Consider the following 19,285-nt stretch of genomic DNA (forward strand, 5'->3'; position numbering starts at 1 on the left):
TAGCTACGTGCTTTGTTTATAACGATAGAACTACCTATCTTTAATGGCTACCTAGACATACAGAACATAGATAACAGTGACTTTAATGGTACGATGAAGATGAGTAAATATATAACTACCCCCATATGAGTTCTACCCTGGTCCTAGTGTTACCTCCACATGAGCGAATGGAAATTTTTTTAAAAGCAGGTATACAATTTTAGTAACTGCAAGAAGAAAAATTGCGAGACCAAAAATTTTCAATGCATTGGTACTTTTAGTGTTCAATTGATGTATAAATCTGTGTTTGTACAATTAACAGTGACTTATAAGTGGATAAGGCTTGACACTGGCGTGCCGAAAATCTGTTTCTGATTTTCCATATTCGATAGGGCACCAAGGAAAAATAATTTCTCAGAGGGGACAAAATTCTATACAAATAGGACTTGGAATGTCACCTGTAGAGGTATGTAACGAGAATACAGTTTAGACCGAAGTTGGCTGGTTAAAAATATAATTAATGCCTCGATTGGTAAAGAAACGAAATTACTTTCCGAACAACCATAGATGGTTTGGGTATTAATGGATACTCGTGTGAGAGACGGCGAATATGGCGAAGAGACTGCAGTCACTCGGTAATTTACGCGAGACTGAATTATTTAAAAGGTTGGAGAATAAAATGCAGGATCGATTTCAGAGTGCTCGCTGCAAAGTTAGAGCACGTGTGCGCGTTACGTGCAGGCTGGCAAGCGATAATTAATTTACGATTTTTCGCTTCGGGAATCAAAGTGTAACTAATCGATAAGAACGTTCGTTACTTGTTTATTCCGAAGCCGAAAGAGAATTCTGCGACTGATGGTGAAATTTTGGAAAAGTAGATCGTGAAACTTTCAACGAATCTCCAAGATTTGTTGACTCGTGAAATATCGCGACCGCGTTATTTCATTAATTAAAAACGCCTGTCTTTTCCAGCCTCTTCGACAAGGCCACCTTTCATACCTTTGATAACCCAATCGGAACAGAAAGAACGGTGAATGAAGTAATAGACCGTGTAAATACAGCGCCATTCTATCAGACTAATTACGAATCTCACTGCTCTTGTAAGAGCAGTTAAATACACCTTCGAGGAACTTCTATCTTTATGTAAAATCAAACATCCGAGGTCTTTCAATTTTTCTATTCCCAGGACTCGAATCTGGAAGGAACTCTCGAAATTCGAAGTGCTGATACTCCTTTTTAAAAAGAATATTTCGCTTCAAGAATTACAATCTCGACAAAATTCTTTGGCAAAAGGCTACATAAATTGGCAATAATTAAATAAAACAGAAATAAAAAATAATCAAAAATATTTTGAATTCTTCCTCAATTTATTCTACCTTATTTTATTTATATTTTGTCTATTTTAATGCTAGCTACACTAAAAGATCTGATTCATCGAGTTCACATTTCCTTTACCTAGTTTCAATACTTTTAAATGACAGAAAAGTGCACGACTTCCTGTATAGTCGAAACAGGAAGCTTTGATGATAATTGTAACAAATGGACCATATAATCTGCCAACATGATAAACGAAAAGTCATGAAATAAATAAACAGATCCACTCGATGCTGATATGCATATTCAACTGCGGCATAACATACGGAATTACCTGCATTCTATAAATTTGCATGCCGATATTGCTGCGATTAAAATCGTATTATTTGCGTAACGACGGTTTCCAGGTTCGTGCAACGAATTTCATTCCACTCATAATTCTTGCCCGTTAATTCACTGTGAAACGACAGGAAAAGGGGGTCCGGGATTCGCGTGATCGGCGAGCTGTTCGGCCATGCGACGATTTCGACGAACCCGCGTGCCATGTAAAAACACGGCCGAGAACGGGCCGATAAGGCATGATTGGTCGTGCAGTGCTGGACAAATCTCGGATATTAATGTATTCGTACGAAAGCGAGCGATGACGAGTGAAAAGGAACGATCCAGGATCGAATTAGAACGGCGCAGTTATTCCGCACGAATATTCGTGCGAGCGTGCCATTTTGGGCGATTCGCGTGGCATTTGCTGGCCACGAGGAGCCCTGTTTCGACGTTTCGTGTGTCCAGAAGCGTCGTTTTATCCGTTTCATACGATATTTCTTTTTGTCACATTCCGCGACAGCGAGTATTCGTTACGCTAACTTTCGGGATTTATCACTACTCGCGTTCCGATGCAGGTAGCTCATCGAGAGTGGTTGCAGAGGGTAGGTTTAGCGAGGGGATAGTCGTTCGAAATACTTGGTACCTGCAAAGAAGTCTTTTTAAACAAATATTTCGCGATAATTTAATTTTTTAATTACTTTTACCAGAGGGAATGAAATAATTAATAAACGAAATGGAATAACAGCGATGAAATAAAATATTACACAAGCGTTCTCGTTAGTAAAGTAAAAAATTCTGCGAAGATAAAAGGTTCGTCCGAAAGTTACGAATGACACAGTGAAGAAAAAGGTAACTAAATATTTCACGATAATTTGATTTTTCAATTACTCAGCTGCGGGGAATAAAATACATAAGTGCCAGAGTACAAACATATATTCATTACTGGCAGGAAAAAATTCGAGGAGAATATGTTCGTTTTAAAGTCACAAATGGTAATTTTCATTTTCCCAGATTTCCTAAATTTACTTCTTTCCCTCCAGTAATATCGTATTAAATATTCCGCTCATTATGATAATAGATATTTCGATATATTACATAGATATTTCGCGATATTAAATACAGGATTGATTGAATCATGATCGACTAGGGTGATTTAAATTGCCAAATTAACTGGCAAAGAAACGAAGTTACAAACTGCATGGACCATCACCTAGGAACACTACCCTCGTCATCCCACAAGAGTCAAACGATTAGCCAAGCGTGTCTATATCGAGAAACATGGCACCGGTCCAGAGGAAGGGCCTGGGCCGGTGCCCGTCCCTTTTTCCGAATCATCGAGCAACGGTTACAGGAAAATTATCGACACTGATGGATATCGATCACGCGCGAACGAGTGACTCCGACTGACGGATTAAGCGGATATCATTTGGCTGGCATTCAATACCTACCTCATTTCCGTTGAGGAATATCCCGATCGAAAGGAGCGTGCTCAGAATCCCGCGGAACGTTTTATTCACTCGCAGGGTCTCCATTCCCTGCTTCAGATCCATCAAAGGGTCCGCAATTTCCTGAAGTCACAAAGGTGGTTCGCGATTATTTCTCTCGAGCCGCGTGTTCTCTGGCACGCCGTGCCGGCTGGTTCGTTGTGCTCGTCTGCGGTTTCATTTTCGTGGATTCGTCGAATCGCGAGCTTCCCCGCGTATTTTTCTTTCCTTTTTCTTTTTCCTTTAAATTTCACTCGAGAGTGCGTGTGTTCTTCGGGGAAGAGAGTGGCTCGAGTATGCGTGGTCGTTAAATTTCTAAGGGCGTACGTGACGCTTGAGGTGGAGGGTGCGAGATTATAAGATAATGTGGAAAATAGAATGCCCTGTGGGCGAAGAAAATGCCTTACATTTATGAACGTATATACAGGGTGATTAGCTTAAGTAGAATTTTTACGTTATTTCCATTGCTATGAAAACGAGGAAAAAATGATAAGGAAGTGTTTAAATGGTTTCAAGGACTGCAGAAATGTATTTATGCAGATGGTCAGCACTTTGAAAAATTAGCAATAAAATATAGTAAATGCTCGTGTTCTTAAAATGTCGACTCAGTTTCTCGAATTCGAGGCTATCTTGAATTGACGGGATTATGAGCCATTGAATTCGTCTTAATACCGACTGCAGTATTGCAAAATGTGTCAATATCATTTGAAAAATTATTAACTTTCTTTGTTGTCATAAAGTTTTCAAGCTTGGGAAACATTGAAACATCGTTTTGTCATTTAGATTAGATGTTCAATTTAAGTGATTCACCCTGTATATGTAACGTCAAAATAGTATAGTCGAGAAAAAATTAGAACATCGTCGAATTCTATATTTAATTTATAATATTAATCCTATGATATGGTATTAGTCCTTTCTCAATCTTTGATTATTATAAATAATAATTTCCAAAATTTGATATTTGTTTTCTGATGTTAATTTAATTCTATATATACTTTCTCTCGCAAATTATAGAAACTAGACGTTTGAAGTCGAGACCGCACTAATCGTTAAAACTACATGGAGGTAGCAAGTGGAAAACAATAGTATTTAAGGAAATCGTATTAAATTACGAATGAGGTAGGATACCTTGTTACAGAATATAATACCCAGCAGAAGGTACATTTTCCTCTGCTTATTACAGCCATGTTCTTACGTTCCTTCATACACTCGTATTATATGAACCTAAATATACCTTCCACCATTAACTCCAAAAACAGTGCAGATATTAAACAAAGGCAGACTCTACCAAAATTACACATACCCAGAAATTTGTTAAACACTCGTTTCACCTTAAAATACACGAACAATAAAAAAAAAAAAAAAAATAATATAAATCAAAATTGATAAAAAATGAAGACTTTTCGTCACCGATAGATTCGTATTTAACTAAAAGAAGGAAAAGAAAGGGAATGAAATAAATCAGAAGAATCGGAAAAAAGAAAAGAAAAATGGACCGACTATAGATCTAGCAGACACTCGAATTCTTGTTCCATAGCGGTCAGAGCGTTTCACAGGCTTGGTGTCAGCTCAGGCGGTTTTCCAAGGAAGAGACGCACACGTTCGATGCGGCACGATCGTGTATCGGAATTCGCCATGTTCCCAGCGAAGAAATCACGCGATTATGCGGGGAACGTTCCCCGCGACTTCCTTCCCCGCATACCTGGCGTTTTTCCTCGTCGCGGTGCCGCGACTATCTACGTGGAATTCGAGACGAGATTCGTGAGAAATAACGGGCCAATCCGAACGCCATTACGCGCATTCGTATTCGACGGTGCTTAATAGAATTTGCATTCGAAATGTCATGCGGCTTCTCACGCTGAAGCGTATTTACGGTACGTCTCGTGACTCGATTCCACTAGGCGACACCAATAATCGAGCGATCGCACACGCTTCGAGTAGCTTGTCTCCTTGTTAATCATTGCTTATGCACCTCTCATTATCCTGCTCGGGAAATTGTGATGGGAGAAGAAGAGAGGGCTAGGTTAAATGAGTCTATTACTCGATGGCCGATTGAAAATTTTAACGAAAAACCTATAGGAATTGCAATAGCTATAGCAATCCAAGTGACGCGAATGGGTTAACTCGATCTTTACCACATATTTTATAAATCCGAACGTTCAACGTTAGAACTACTGATCTGGAACACGTGTCTGATTAATAGTCGGATGCTTGGCGAGGCAACGAACCGCATGGCTACGGAAAAATAGTCGCGAAGCACTCACCTTCTCCGAATTCTCGAAGTCCAGTTTGAACGCCCAAAGTTTCAGCCTGGCTGGCAACTCCGAGATAGAGGCCAAAGTTAGAAGAAACTGCTCGGCCGATCCCAAAGGTAGGTCAGGATTGGCGGCCTGCGCCTCTTGTATCCTGGACCTCTCTTCCTCGGTTGGCAGCATCGTCAGTAGTTTCTGTCGCGAACGGGTCCGGGGACAAAGGATAGGAAACGAACGAAGAAGAGAAATGAAGTGGAAATTAGAGAAATTAGAAAAACCATCGAAAACAGAGCGTACGTGTGTTTCAACTGAATCGCAGGGTAGACAGTGAACCAAGAACCGTGGCTTGGACAGCCACGCTTTAGACAGAGGTTTCGAACGAAATCGGGATTCTGACGTACATTTCGTTTCGGGGGAAGAAATTAAGAAAGCGGTGGAAAGATGTCAGAGTATTTTCAACTTGAGGAGAATTCATTCGGTCAATTATTCCAGTAAACCAGGCTGTGCAGACATCTCTGCGGTTAGGAAAAAATTCGAATTTATTTATCTATCGGAAAACTTTAATCATTAATATCTCGGATATAAAGGAAAACGTGTGACGTTTTTCTAGACGACCACAGATTTCACAGACGGGATGTTGAAAATTAGGTTTGTCGAGTGACAATTAACTGCATCGAATCATACCGAATTAACTGTACTAAATAGTTCATAATATTTATAATTGGAGTAACAATAATTTCCTCACAATTTCAACTATTTTAGAATTTTGTCGTCTCTTCGATTTAGCTTTGATAGAAAAGCAAACTATCAACCCAGGAGTCAATAACGTCTGCACAGCCTTGGTCGAAGAAATATAATTATCAAACTACTCCATAAAATATTTAAATCACCACAAAGTATTCAGAAAAAAGAAAAATATGGAAGAAAATTGACACAATCTTACCTCGATACCCTCTCTGTTCATGATGGTCGCGTCCATTTTCAAGATCGCGGTCTTAATCGACCTCGGTGGTGGCAACTTGGTCATTCCGATATTGATGGCGTTCGATCGCTTATGGTCCAACACGATGATCTCCTTGTTCTTGTTCATCTCTTGCTGCTTCTATTCGACGACAAAAAGCAGACCAGTTAATCGAGTGACTTACGACAGTCGTAGGTCGTCTGTGCAACCCGGAAGACGGCTCTCGATGGAGTGTAATTAAAACACCGTGCACGAATGATACAATTTTATTTTCTTTCGCCTATCCTTTTTTCATTTTTTTATTTTTTTTTTCCATGAAACGAACAAAGGAGAAACACGATTGCCGGCTGAAAATTTTATATATTAACAATCGAGTGCAGGCCAAATATTTGTTCGCCAAGGAAATGGAGGGCAGTGGGGGAGGGAAACGGAAGCGGCGGTGGATGGAAATGCGGTGAAACGTGTTTGCTCGTGGCGCGGATCAATCGGCGAAATATAAAAATATCGTAGGCCGTCAGCGGAAACGGAATTAGTGGAACGAGTTCAAAGCAAACACCCGGTTACCGTTAACGTTATCGCTGTAAATTATGCGGAAGGGTAAACAGCGGCGAAACAGGGGCCGCGGGGGCAGGGGGAGGAATCGAAAAAGAGCGTTATAATTAGTACGGGACGAAAGCGATGCAATAGCCGCTGCACCGAGATTAATCACTTGAAATGCCCCTGGAAGGAAAGCCAATTAGCAATTAACAATCTGCGCTAGAATGAAAGTAAAGTACGAACATACACAACGGGACAACTTCGTTTCGGTAACTCGATAAGGCTAACGTGTAAATGAATTTACATTCCCTGCTCATTAATACCAAGCGTGAATTAAACAAAAATATAAGGAAAAGGATGGAGGTACGATAGATAAATAGATAGATAAAAGGGGAGCGAAGAAGAATAAGAAGAAGAAGAAGAAGAAGAAGAAAAATGGTGGACAGAGATGGAAAGCATAGTTGGAGTTAGCAAAAACCGACGTTAAGTGAAGTTAAGAAATTAGGACTCACCTCCTGTAAAATTCCAGCATGCCATTTCGTTCATTTTTCGTGCGAGCACCAAGAATATTGCAAATAATACAAGAAAAGATTAGTCGTATTGCATTAAACCACCATCACCACCACCCAACCACTATTCGCCGTATTATTATTATTATTAATATTATTATTATTATTATGACAATTATTATCATCATCATCGTTATGATTATTATTATTATTGAGATTATTACTATTACCCGCGATCATTACCACCGCGAGACTTCGTTACTGTTGCGGACGGTATTAATTTACAACGTGTTACTGTTAAAGTTACTTCATTAGACTAACGGAGCCCGTAATATTATGCCAAGATCGTAATCATTCGTGTGCATGATCGTCTCGTGAAATCGCTCGTGGCAAGCGCGCGTTTAACACGGTGTACAACGAAGATAGAGCCTAGCTCGAACGCTGCTAGTATTTTTTATTCTCCCGAGCATCCTCTTCCTCCTATACCTGCATCGAATCGTTGGAACAATGCCGGGTTCGTAATTTTATCGCGGAGGTGCGAGTAGCGTGAGCGAAAAATAAGAAAATCGATTAGAAATGAATGCCGATTTTTGGGGAACTTTTCGGTAATTGGTACCTTAAAGATAGAAAACGAATGGAATCTGATAATTGATTCGTTGAGACGCGAAAATTCTGATCTTTTTTAAGCTCTGTGGGGTTGTTGGAGACCTCGAGTATTATACGTCTAAAGAATTTTTTCGTATCGGTCGAAATTTGGTACTTCAGAGTGAAAACACCCCTCCGGATCTGTGTAACTGACACTGCAACAGGCAGGACAGAATGTCGTATGAGAATTTCATTTAAATAAGTAATTACTGCCACTAAACGCTTTCTTAATTTTTCCTTTAATGGAAGACCAATTATTATACATCTAGATGTGTAGATTAAATTTATCACACAAGGTGGTTCATAATTTACGATTTCACAGTGTAATATCGCAAAGCGAAAGAAATTTGTATTTAATTTAAAGAAGAGATACGGTTTAGAACGAAGCTTATCATCCCTCGGGAGTACATTTTCAATTAAACTTTAATCAAACAAGTCTGTGTTAATTAAAAAAGACGCAAAGTGTCTTTCGCATCTCACCCTTGGCTACAACGAGAAATCTAGCAAAGGAACCAATTACCAGTGGCGAAAGCATCAGCACTGACCAACAGATCCATCGAGCTTCATTAACCCGGCAGCGGAAACAAACCGAAAGGAAACAGAATGAAAGACAGCTAACCCAGTGAACCACGTCGAAATTTACCCCTGCGGCAACCCCTTTCTCCTTCGCGAGCCTTCAGCATCTTATAATCCCTGCCGATTCACGTCTACTCTTTCAACCCTTGTTCTCCTCCCTCTCTGGGACCACGAGGGAAGTCTCGACGGACCCTTTACCCGGCACTAATTATTGCCGGACTCCGCAAGGTGGATGTAAAAGTTCAAAGGACCCGGGCCGGCGAAAAAAGGAAGCGAAGAAGCGAGGCAGGAGCCACAAGGGGGTGGCACGACGGAGAGAAAAGGGTTGAAGAAACGGAGGCGTCTGAAGAAGCGACGTCGCATTATGCTGACGGCGTGTCCATTGGCTCGCGACGCGATTCAGAACGTGGAACGCGAACGGGCAAAGCCGATAAACCCGGCATGTAATTACGCCAGCAATTAGCGACAGCCCGGTCGTTCACGTGGAATCTTTCAGCGATCGCTGCGAAGAATTTCCACCAGGCTCTCTCCTCGAGGGAAAACGCGGGCTAGGGACACGGTGAACCGTTATTACCTGATATCGTCCGGTACACGAACGAGAAATTAATGTGCCAGCGATGGCGATGGGATAGATAACGTGATTCTACTCGAGCTGGTAGCAGGTAATCGGCACTAGAAGAAAACTTGCGAGGATGATGGAAAATTGGAAGAAAACACGCATGATTATGCGGGAATGAAAGCCTTTGGCATGGCACGTGGATTGAGTGAAACGAATATTTATGCTAGATTGTCTATAGGAATGTGCTTGAAGATTGGGGTACATGACGTCATGAGGTAACGATCTGTGTTATACGTGTGATTTATTGAGGAACGGAGAATGAGTTTGGAAAAATGGAAAATATGAAAATTCACGCAAATTTCATTTATTTTGTAGAGGAGGTGATTTGAATTACTATATCTCTATAAATGAGAAGAATTTCGAGTGTATGGGGTTGAAGAAGGATGATTGCTAATAAATAAATATATACCTATATATAATCCTGGATCTATTTGAATACAAGACAATGTCTGTTTTACCAGCTACTATTGTAGGGCTTTTATTAATAGTAAAATCTTTACTAGTTTGACGGTATTAGTATTAACCTCTTGGAACAATGAATTTAAAAATTATTTACACGTTTCGTATAATTAAAGGATTTAATTTGCTATCCAATTTTCTTTGGATTTCCTACGCGTGTATTTCGGATTTCGACTATTTGTTATATCTTAATTCTATTTTATTTCGATGCTAACTTATTGCACCGTAAGTTTGATGGAAAAACAAATAGAACGAAGAGTGAAATATTTAATCGATTCCAACAGCTGCATCTGATGCACCTGACGATGCGGTAGCAATGAATATGCTACAATCATATTTCACTGAATTTATGACAAAGCAAATGCAGGATATATTTTTATTATTAAAAGGACGTTGTAGAAGAAAGAACGCTTTTTGCACGACATATTTTAAATCAAACGTGAGATATTCGTTTCAATATTCGTTCGTAAAATATACATTCCATTGCGTACAGATAATGTAATGAAAGCTGCTGAAAGCTAAATTTATTTCAAATAAAATTCCTCGAATTATTCCCACAGTCAAGGATATTCCTAAAAATGATATTTCAAAATGATATTAAATTATATTTAATCTCGATGGATAAAATAAAGTTTCCTTTCCACCAATCCTTGGCCAATATCCCAGACAAAAGTATCGAGCGCAATTGCTCGAATCAAAGACCTCGTTCTCGCAAGCGGGATTTATAAAACGAATAACCGTAATCGAGAGTAACCTGTTCCGAAACGTTTTCTGGAAATGGGGAAGAAAAAACGCAATAAACGTAAAATGTTGAAGACTGTTTCTCGGTAGTAAACATCGGTGCTCCAAGCACTACGTCGAAATAAGAAACAATTTTTCTCGAGAAAAAAGATGCAACAAACAGGGCGAAGAAGAATACACCAAACTTGGTACTTCCAAGTTCGCATTTTCATTCAGGAAAAATCGTTTCCTCTTTCTCCGACGATTCGTCGATATTACAGAACGATTTAAACGAAGTCGCGCGATTGGAACGAAAGTTTATTCGCGACAATGCGGAAGAGAAATCTTTAAAAAAATACTCGTCTCTGCAACAACTAAGAAAAGTGCCAGAAAACTATCAAGAAAAGAGTACCAGTGTCAGAAATAACATCGTAGTCAGTGAACAGTTGAACGAAATCATTACGACTCAGCGACACCCAACAGCACCCAATAGCACCCAACGCTCGGTGATATCTTATAGAACGCAAATTTGTACTTCGCTTTCTAATGAAATACTATTTAAAAACGGATAAATAAGGAAACGGAGGAATTTAATCCTCCTCTATTCAAATATCACTCAAAATCGTAAATTTGTACTTCGCTTTCTAATGAAATACTATTTAGAACCGAGTACCAGTGTCAGAAATAACATCGTAGTACATGAACAGTTGAACGAAATCATTACGACTCAGCGGCACCCAACAGCACCCAACGCTCAGTGATATCTTATAGATCGTAAACCTGCACTTCGCTTTTCAATGAAATCCTGTTTAAAAACGGATAAATAAGGAAACGGAGGAATTTAATCCTCCTCTATTCAAATATCACTCAAACAGCACGTCACACGCGACGCGACGAGAAATTAATCAAGACCATAGCAGAGGAGCACGAGTTAGATGCAACCCCGTGGAAATACGAGCTTTGAAGGTCATTATCGGCTTGCTTGGATAAGGAATAATAATTTTATACGAAATATTACCTATCTCGCGAACATCGTTTCTATTTGTCACAAAATTTACCGGCCACTCGCGATTCGACCGCATGGATTTGCGAACAGCGAAATTGGGAAATACGCGACCATTTCCGTTCCGAGAGTTTATTCGATGAAATTCGATAACGCGAGACCCTGCGAGATGCTGGCTTTCTATAACAAGCAGCAAGTGAATTTAATAAATTGTCGGGAACACGTCTGTACGTATTTTTAATACGTCGCTCATTCAACGCCTAGTGTACGCGAGATACGTATTAACGGCAATAAATATCGCGATAAATTTCTTTCCAATACATACGTCGAGTAATCCTTCTTAATGAGTCGATGTTCGGATACCATGAAAATCAGACCGTCAGAGAAATTCGTTCAGAAGCAACCCGATTTTACTTTAAAGAAACTAAAGTCGTTAATGAATATTCCAAATATGTTTCAACGGGAGTAAAAATATTGAAAAGCAATCCAAGCGAGATCCAAAGGTATGTACACAAATTAGGTTAATATTTTATCGAGGTAAAGCACCAAGTATTTGTACGATTCCCTTATAAAATATCATGGAAGAATTAAGATTGTTACTACCCTTGATTTTGAATCTAATTTAAATTTAATCCTCAACCTACAGGAATAATTTATCGGTAGATTGTAAATTATTTTCTAATGGTTCCTAATTTAATGATATAAAATAAACCTTAAAGAGAAAAAATTCTTGGATCCAAAAATTTATTTTCGAAGAAGATGCAGTTTATCGGAGACAAGATAAGAAGTCGAAGACCATTGACCTAAAAAGGAACGGGAAGCGGAAGGCCGAGGACGAGAAGAGGGTAGAACAGTGACTTAAATTTTATGAACTCGTTGACATTCGTAGCTGATCAACGGCGTAATACTTTCCATTTTCTTTCATAGGAAGCCCGAAGGAGAACGGAAACTCAACCCTGCCAGATAAAGCTCTGAAGAATTTCGCCCGAGGAACTTCTACCCCTTCACAATGGCACGCAAACAATGTTCCGTTGTCGAAACGGCCGAATATTAAGCGAGTCGAATATTCTGTGGTGAATATTATATAATAACTTCAATAAAACCTAAGAACCTCTCGCGAGCAAAAATAAAATAGTCACACGAGATACTTCCACGAATAAATTACACTTTCACCATAAAACACGATACTATGGAGGGGTAAAATAAAGAACATAAAATTTATTCATTTATCCCTTTAGTAAAACATGTAGAGGACACTATTGAATACTCAACAGATTCACATCTCCTTTGCAAAATTTAAATACCGAATACAAACTATATTTTACAGTCTTGAACGCTGGTAATAGATATTATATGTACAATGAGAAATGTTATGTACTTATATGAATTACCTAATACATATACCTAATACGAAAAATGTAAAAACCCTCAACAGAATTAATATGAAGTAAGTTGCAATACAAAATATCTTCAATGAACTAAATGTTAATGCTATTGTTGAACTTCCATCTAAAAAAATATTTATTATTCGATATTATTTATTATTAAAATATTTCTCACATTGACTGTAGTGTGAGTTAGAAAATTATGAAAATTGACTAATTAGGAAAATAGAAATTTTCCATTTTTTTTCTCAAATAAATAATATTACAACCTAATCTTCTTCGAGATTAATATTCGAGAGTAATTTCTCTGTGTGTATTATTGATGAAAGTATTATTTATTATGAATTAATATTACAAATAGAGTCAATTCGAAAATTGGAGACAACAAAGCCAAATTTTTGAGAGGAATCAAGTAAAAAATTAGTCAAGAATACGTCTATCTGACACAGGACATTCGATATCCTCACAGTCTGTACGTTAAAGTACAAATTCGACGTAACAAAAATAGAAAAGTAGCATAAAAGAAATCCGACGAATTGTCCACTGTCCTAATCAAATACGCTTTCCGGTATCTCCGTTGGCGAAGTGGAACGAAACGAATTCACGATCGGCGTGAAAACGGCGAGTGAAAGGTAGCGACGGGCCGGAAGAAAGGGAATGAAAACCGACGGCGGGATTTTTATCCTCTTAAAGCTTTCGACAAGCGTTTTTTCCCTTTCTCTGGAAACACGAGAGCCCCCGTAGGGACGAGACGCGAGGATTCCGCGAAGCGGCGACAAACGACCGGCCTCTGCTGCTGCAGACCCTGTCCCGTTGCTCCGTACGCGATCGAAAATAAAGCCGTTTAGGGCAAAGCGGTTTAAGGGAGCGTCGGAGAGTAACCCTGTTGCAAACGGCGCCGGATTAAACGCGTAAGCCGTGTCAAAGGCATCCGGAGAAGCCGACGCGCGTTCCCTGTCGCGTTATCTGTCTGCTCGATTGTTAAATGCCGGCAGGGTGTGTAACTGGCCGCGATGGAATCGATACAGGCGTCTATGCACTGGCCAGGTGTCGTTGCGTTGAATTATTGCGGATTTCACGGGGACAAGATCGAGGTGCGGGTGAGAAGTAGACACCGGGTAGAAAAATCGCGGAAAGAGGGCGAGGGGAAAATTGTACGAGGAGTAATGAACATCGGTGTACGAAATTATGGTTGCAGTTATTACAGCGGGCCATTAAGACGTTATTAACACGAAGTGGATAATCGAGCAAAGTCCCATTCACTGCGGTGTCTGGATTTCGGTTCCAGCGGAATTGCAGGGTCGCGAGGGTGAGTGAGTTATGGGACCACCTCGGGCTGTCTTGGAAGAATTCGGAATAAATAAACGGGAGATGGAGTGGTGAGAGAATGTAATTAATGGACGGTGGAGAATGGAAGAATGGAAGGGCGAGAGGTATGTAAATATTTTAATATGGAGAGCAGGGTGTTGTATTACGCTTTGCTGCAACTGTACTAGGTGTATTGAAATGTTTAAATTAACGGGTAAAGTGGAAGTGCTTGCCCCACTCTTACAGGGGGAGTTTGTTGACAATAAATAAGGAAGCTTCAAAGAAACTGCGTTTTCCTCTGTTTATTTATTTCCGCGAATAAAGTTTCGCGGTAATTCTCCCTTCCGAATAATGGATATAGGTATGGAATATATTAAATACCATAAAGAGACGCGAATAAAATAAAGAAGCATTTTGTAGAAATAATTTGCCAGGAAAAATTATTTTTCCTGGAAAACTATCCGTGGCTCGAAAATTATCCCGTAAAGTGGTATAAGCGGGAAAAATATCTGACGGTGTGCAGAAAAATTAAGCACCATGGGCTCTTGGAAACCGAGTGCACAAATTTTCTTCCACCCCGAGCATTCATTTCATTCTCCAAAATCGGACACCCGGCTCGTTCAGCAGCGAGATTTCCTAATTACCGTAAGTAGTGCAACTCAGCCAAACACGCGGCGCGTTTCTTTTTCGCATAGTCGACCGACCATTCCGAGTCTTTAAAAATTCCCTTTAAAACACGTGGACCGTGAACGCGTTGAAATGACCAAACGCCGCAGAGTTCGAACGCTGCCCTGTGATTTCGACGCCTAGAGGAGGAAAGGCGGAAAAACGGGGAAGAAAGGGCAGGCAAAAAGAGGAACGAAGTTCGCCGAGCCTTTAATTCCTTCCGTTATCGTCGAGACACGTACGAAAGAGGTCGAGAAAAAACGGGGAGAGCCTTTAATGCAATTCGCAGCACTCCATTTCGGCCGGAACGTTCCTCCGGGGTGCTTTACGCTCGAGTCCGCCCCTGGCAACCCTTGGCCAAAAATATCTCGGAAGAAACCGTTCGGAGAAAAAAGGCGGCAGGAGAACCCTCTGTCGGGGGTTAACGAGACAATAATTACCGGCTCGCGCGGGGTAGGGGTGAGTTTCTCGCAATTGGATAATGGCCGGATGAAAATTCGGCAAATGTTTGCTAATTAGAGCAACGGGTCACGGATTAAATGGATCCACGGATGAGGGTGTGTATTTTCGCGAATATTTTTCTTTTCCAGCATTGCAGAATACAGTTGCGAACATGGTTCTCGGGATAGCTGTTTCTCGAGGGTGTTTTTCTTTTTGGAGGAAGAGAAATAACAGTAAATTATTAATTGTAATTTACAAGCTCGTGATAATAGACTCATCTACGTGCGACCCTTTAAGAAATTAATTCTCCACACTTGCGATATCGAATCAGCAAATATCAAACAAAGACAGTTGCTCCTTAGGGGTGACATTTCTAAAGGAATATATTAACTAATTACTGAGCAAAATAGATTTAGTAGAGAGAATATACACCCCTATAAAACATCAAGTAGCCAAATTTATGATGTTAAGACATTAAATACCAAAGTTCTCACCCTTAAAATTATTACAGATCTATTCCCTTAAAAAAAGAAAAAAAGAAAAAATATTCCTATAAGCTACTTCACCATACTTCTCGATCTTCAACTGATCCTAATCAAAAAATCAAAAAATCTCGATCACCATTGTATAATCATGCACCTGTTTTCTACAGAATGGTCAGTAAGCTCGCGATTACCTATTCTAATTAATAAATAAAACAGAAATGAAAGAAGATATTCTTTTTGCAACCACTCTAGATCCTTCGTCGACCCAGAAAACTAAAGGTTGCGAAGATCCTCGTGAAAATGAAATATCTTCGAAAGCGAGGATCCCTTTGCCCCATCGCTTCAAAGGGTTCATCCCCTTTAAGCAACCGAGCCAGCCGGTTAACCAACCGCGTAGCTTTGTGTACTTTAGATTGTGGAATTTCAGCGCGATGAAAAGCTTCTCGCGGCAAAGACAAGCCCAGCCTGAGCATTCGCTCTTTACCACGTGTGCCTCAAGAATCATGCGCTGTGGAATGACTAACACCGACGCCGGGCAACGCTTGTTCCGAGGAAACGAAAAACCGACGAGATTCATGGGCCGTTGGAAAGGTGTGGCTTTTCCCATCGAATACCGACGCAGTAATTAAATTTTCCGACTAATAGCGAGGCGCGATGGAATTTTGAGGAACCGCGAGCTGCAAAGGGTGTCGCGCCGCAGTGTGAAGAGAAGTGCCGGAGAATAAGCCGGCATTCGAGATAGAGGCAGAAAGTGAGAAAGTTGCGAAGCTCGATGGAAATTCAATTACTTTTCGTTGGCAGAAAAGGGATTCGAAACATCGGCCTGGATTGCTACGAGTTTAGAACAGTCGCGAGGCTTGAAAGGTTTTTTCCCTGGTCCCTTTGCCGCGACAGAGAGACCGCTTGCTATGATCCGGCATTGTCCCTTTGTGTACCAGGCTGCCTGACCTGAATGATTCGAAAGCGAGTGATAGATCGCATTGTTTTGTAAATAGGTGTTGCGACGGAACCGTCGTAACGTTATCATTGTTTCACCGTGTTAAGGCTTTGTCCCGTTCACCGCTGACGAACAAGGATGACGCGCTCGGTCGTGTTTCACTCGTACAACGTGGCACACGAATAATCTCCATATCCCAGCACCGTAAGAAAATCGATGATATTTACCCACGTGGAGAGCGATATCCGATACGACCTATCTCGAAAAAGAATCTCCGATGGTGCCAAATTCACTCTCCCCTTTATCCCAAAGATACACATGGAACACGAAAACACCCTTTCATACGTACTCAGCTGTAGAGCCTCACGAGACGTCCACAGACCATCCTAACAATCGGCGTATTAACCATCGACACGAGGAAGAATCGTAAGATCCCCATAGCGGAGCCCCAGTCACCGGACCCAAAGAAAACAAGCTCTCCCAGAAAAGAGCACCTTAGAGTCGAAGCTTAGAGAGAACGGGAGCTGCTCACCTTCGTGATGAGATCCTTGGCGCGGCTCTCGAACAGGTGCTCGAGCTTCTGCGTGTCAACAGGTACCGGTGACAGCTCGTCCCATATCATCTTGTTTTTGTCCAGCCTCGACAGTATGATAGGATCATCCCTGACCTCCTTCCAGAACAGCTTCACCGTCTTCTTGCTCTTCTTCGTGAAGGCCGGCGGTGGACTCTTTGGCGTGTTGCTGCTGTCCGTTGCGGTCGGTGACCTCGGCGACTTGAGATTCACGCCGAACATCGGTGGAGGTGCCTGAGGTACGGGTGGCGGTAGCCTCGCACCCAGAGGAGGTGGCGGAGGTGCCCGTGCACCACCGACAGTAGGCACCATGGGTGGCGGAGGCGGTGGGACCCCGTTGGTCACGTTCACGGGTCCAAGAACGTCCACCTCGTCGTCGGAGTTCAGATCGGTGAAGTCCAGGTCGCACAAAGCCAGCGGTCGCTTCAGCTTCTTCACCAGCTCTTCCCAGTGTAGCTCGTTCTCCGATTTCTTCGCTTCCTGCAGCTTAGGCAGGCTGTCTCCCGTCGGGGACTTCAGCACGTCCGCTTTTGACTTCGACTTGGCCAGACCCTCCTTCGCCTTCGAGATCAGACCGCTCATGTCCCCTATCCTGGGTGGAGAAACAGACACGATGTTGGGTTACTGTCAGAGATGTCTAGTGGTGAAGACTTTAATTTCATATTTCGCTTTAAATTTGAAAATGTAGGATTCAATCGTGATACGAGGCTATGTTATCCCCGACTAATTGATAGTCAATGGCTACTCAAAATCTCATTCCATTTTCATATTTTTCTGATCGATAGTATCCATTTTAAAACGGGATTATTAAACGAAATTACGTCTAGAAATTAGGCAAAATCGACTGAAATCAAACGAAATAGAGTGAAACTGGACACAGGACTGAGAAGTTAAATGTTCATTCGATCGAATATTTGATTTCCACTTCAAACATTCGTTCGCATGTCTATCTCAAGATCGAAAATTTGGAATCCAATCGCGTTACGAAAACATATTAATGCAAGGTTTATTTACCGAATTAACGAATGTTTCGTTACGTTTGATATTTCGATTCGTTAATGAAATATTTGATTTCTACCTCAACGTCCTAAAGTACACGGAGGAAATTTCAAATAAAACAAGCAATGGCAAACAAGATTGATCCTCGCCGGGGAAAAAGGAAGCAGTCTCGAGGACGCTGTTCCGCGCGAAAGTCAAAGGTGTGAGGCAAATTACCTGGAAACCTTCTCCTCGACTGGGCTGCTCGGTATAAGATTTTGAGCGGCCAGCTTTTGCGTGAGATCCTTGACGGTTCCTTCCCTCTTCAGCTGTAGAACCACTCGACGATCCTCATCCTCGTCGGTGTGATTACCCTCGTCGCACTCGACACCCTCGTCCGGGCTCTTGCCGTACCATGGTTTCTTCTCTTCGGAGTCGAGCTTGTTCGCGGCATTCATCAACGGCGTCAAGTCCTTCCTGCTGTTCGTCCTGGACAACTTATTCGACGGCGAGTCCGCGTTTCTTTCGTACGAGGTGCCGTTCGTGTAACGCAGCCCGTTCGTCGCATAGGGACCTTCGCCAGCGGGAAATCCGTTCATTTGTTCGTTATTAATCCAGTTATTACTCCCTATGTAGCTATTACTATCTGATTAGATAATTCCTTTGGAATTACGCGCTGAGAGGTTTGCCACTGCGTTACGTTTCACGTTAATTAGAGAGCTTGTCAATTTCAATCCTACCTTTTTGACTGTAACGATACGTCACGCGAGTAGGTATTATAATTACTAGCCATTCATAGTGTAATGATCGAACACCTGAGAATTTTGGAAACGAATTGCTCGATTAATATATAATTTTTTATACCGAGAATAAATTTTCGAGCCTTTGTGGATTCTAAATTTAAGAACTGCACATTGGTGATGGTATTTTGGAGATTCTTGTTCGTCACAAATTTTGTAGACGTTTGGTAGTATCTAGTTTTGAAGTTTGGTACTGGATGTAGAATCTTTCCTGTACTCGATTTATGAATTTTCGAGGAATTGTTTTGAAAGGATTCCTTTCGTGGAATTCCGGAAGAGAGGTAAAATAAATTCGATGAGACAATATTCGATGACGAGGAATTCGAAAATCGAGG

General features: G+C 41.1%; 1 protein-coding gene across 2 annotated transcripts in view; it reads right to left on the bottom strand.

Annotated features, from left to right (window-relative positions):
• The window catches only part of Fhos (Formin homology 2 domain containing), a 127,862-nt gene that overhangs the window by 36,614 nt on the left and 71,963 nt on the right, over positions 1-19,285 (bottom strand). For both annotated transcript variants that reach the window (XM_017904842.1, XM_017904843.1), the window contains exons 8-12: positions 18,388-18,724; positions 17,134-17,764; positions 6,294-6,452; positions 5,363-5,545; positions 3,063-3,182 (exon numbers count right to left, since the gene is read on the bottom strand). In XM_017904842.1, the coding sequence (XP_017760331.1) occupies positions 3,063-3,182; positions 5,363-5,545; positions 6,294-6,452; positions 17,134-17,764; positions 18,388-18,724 (1,430 nt within the window). The remainder of the gene's footprint in view (positions 1-3,062; positions 3,183-5,362; positions 5,546-6,293; positions 6,453-17,133; positions 17,765-18,387; positions 18,725-19,285) is intronic.

Source organism: Eufriesea mexicana, unplaced genomic scaffold (genome assembly GCF_001483705.2).
Source record: "Eufriesea mexicana isolate 0111107269 unplaced genomic scaffold, ASM148370v2 scaffold3460, whole genome shotgun sequence".
In the NCBI taxonomy this organism is placed as follows: Eukaryota; Metazoa; Arthropoda; class Insecta; order Hymenoptera; family Apidae; genus Eufriesea; species Eufriesea mexicana.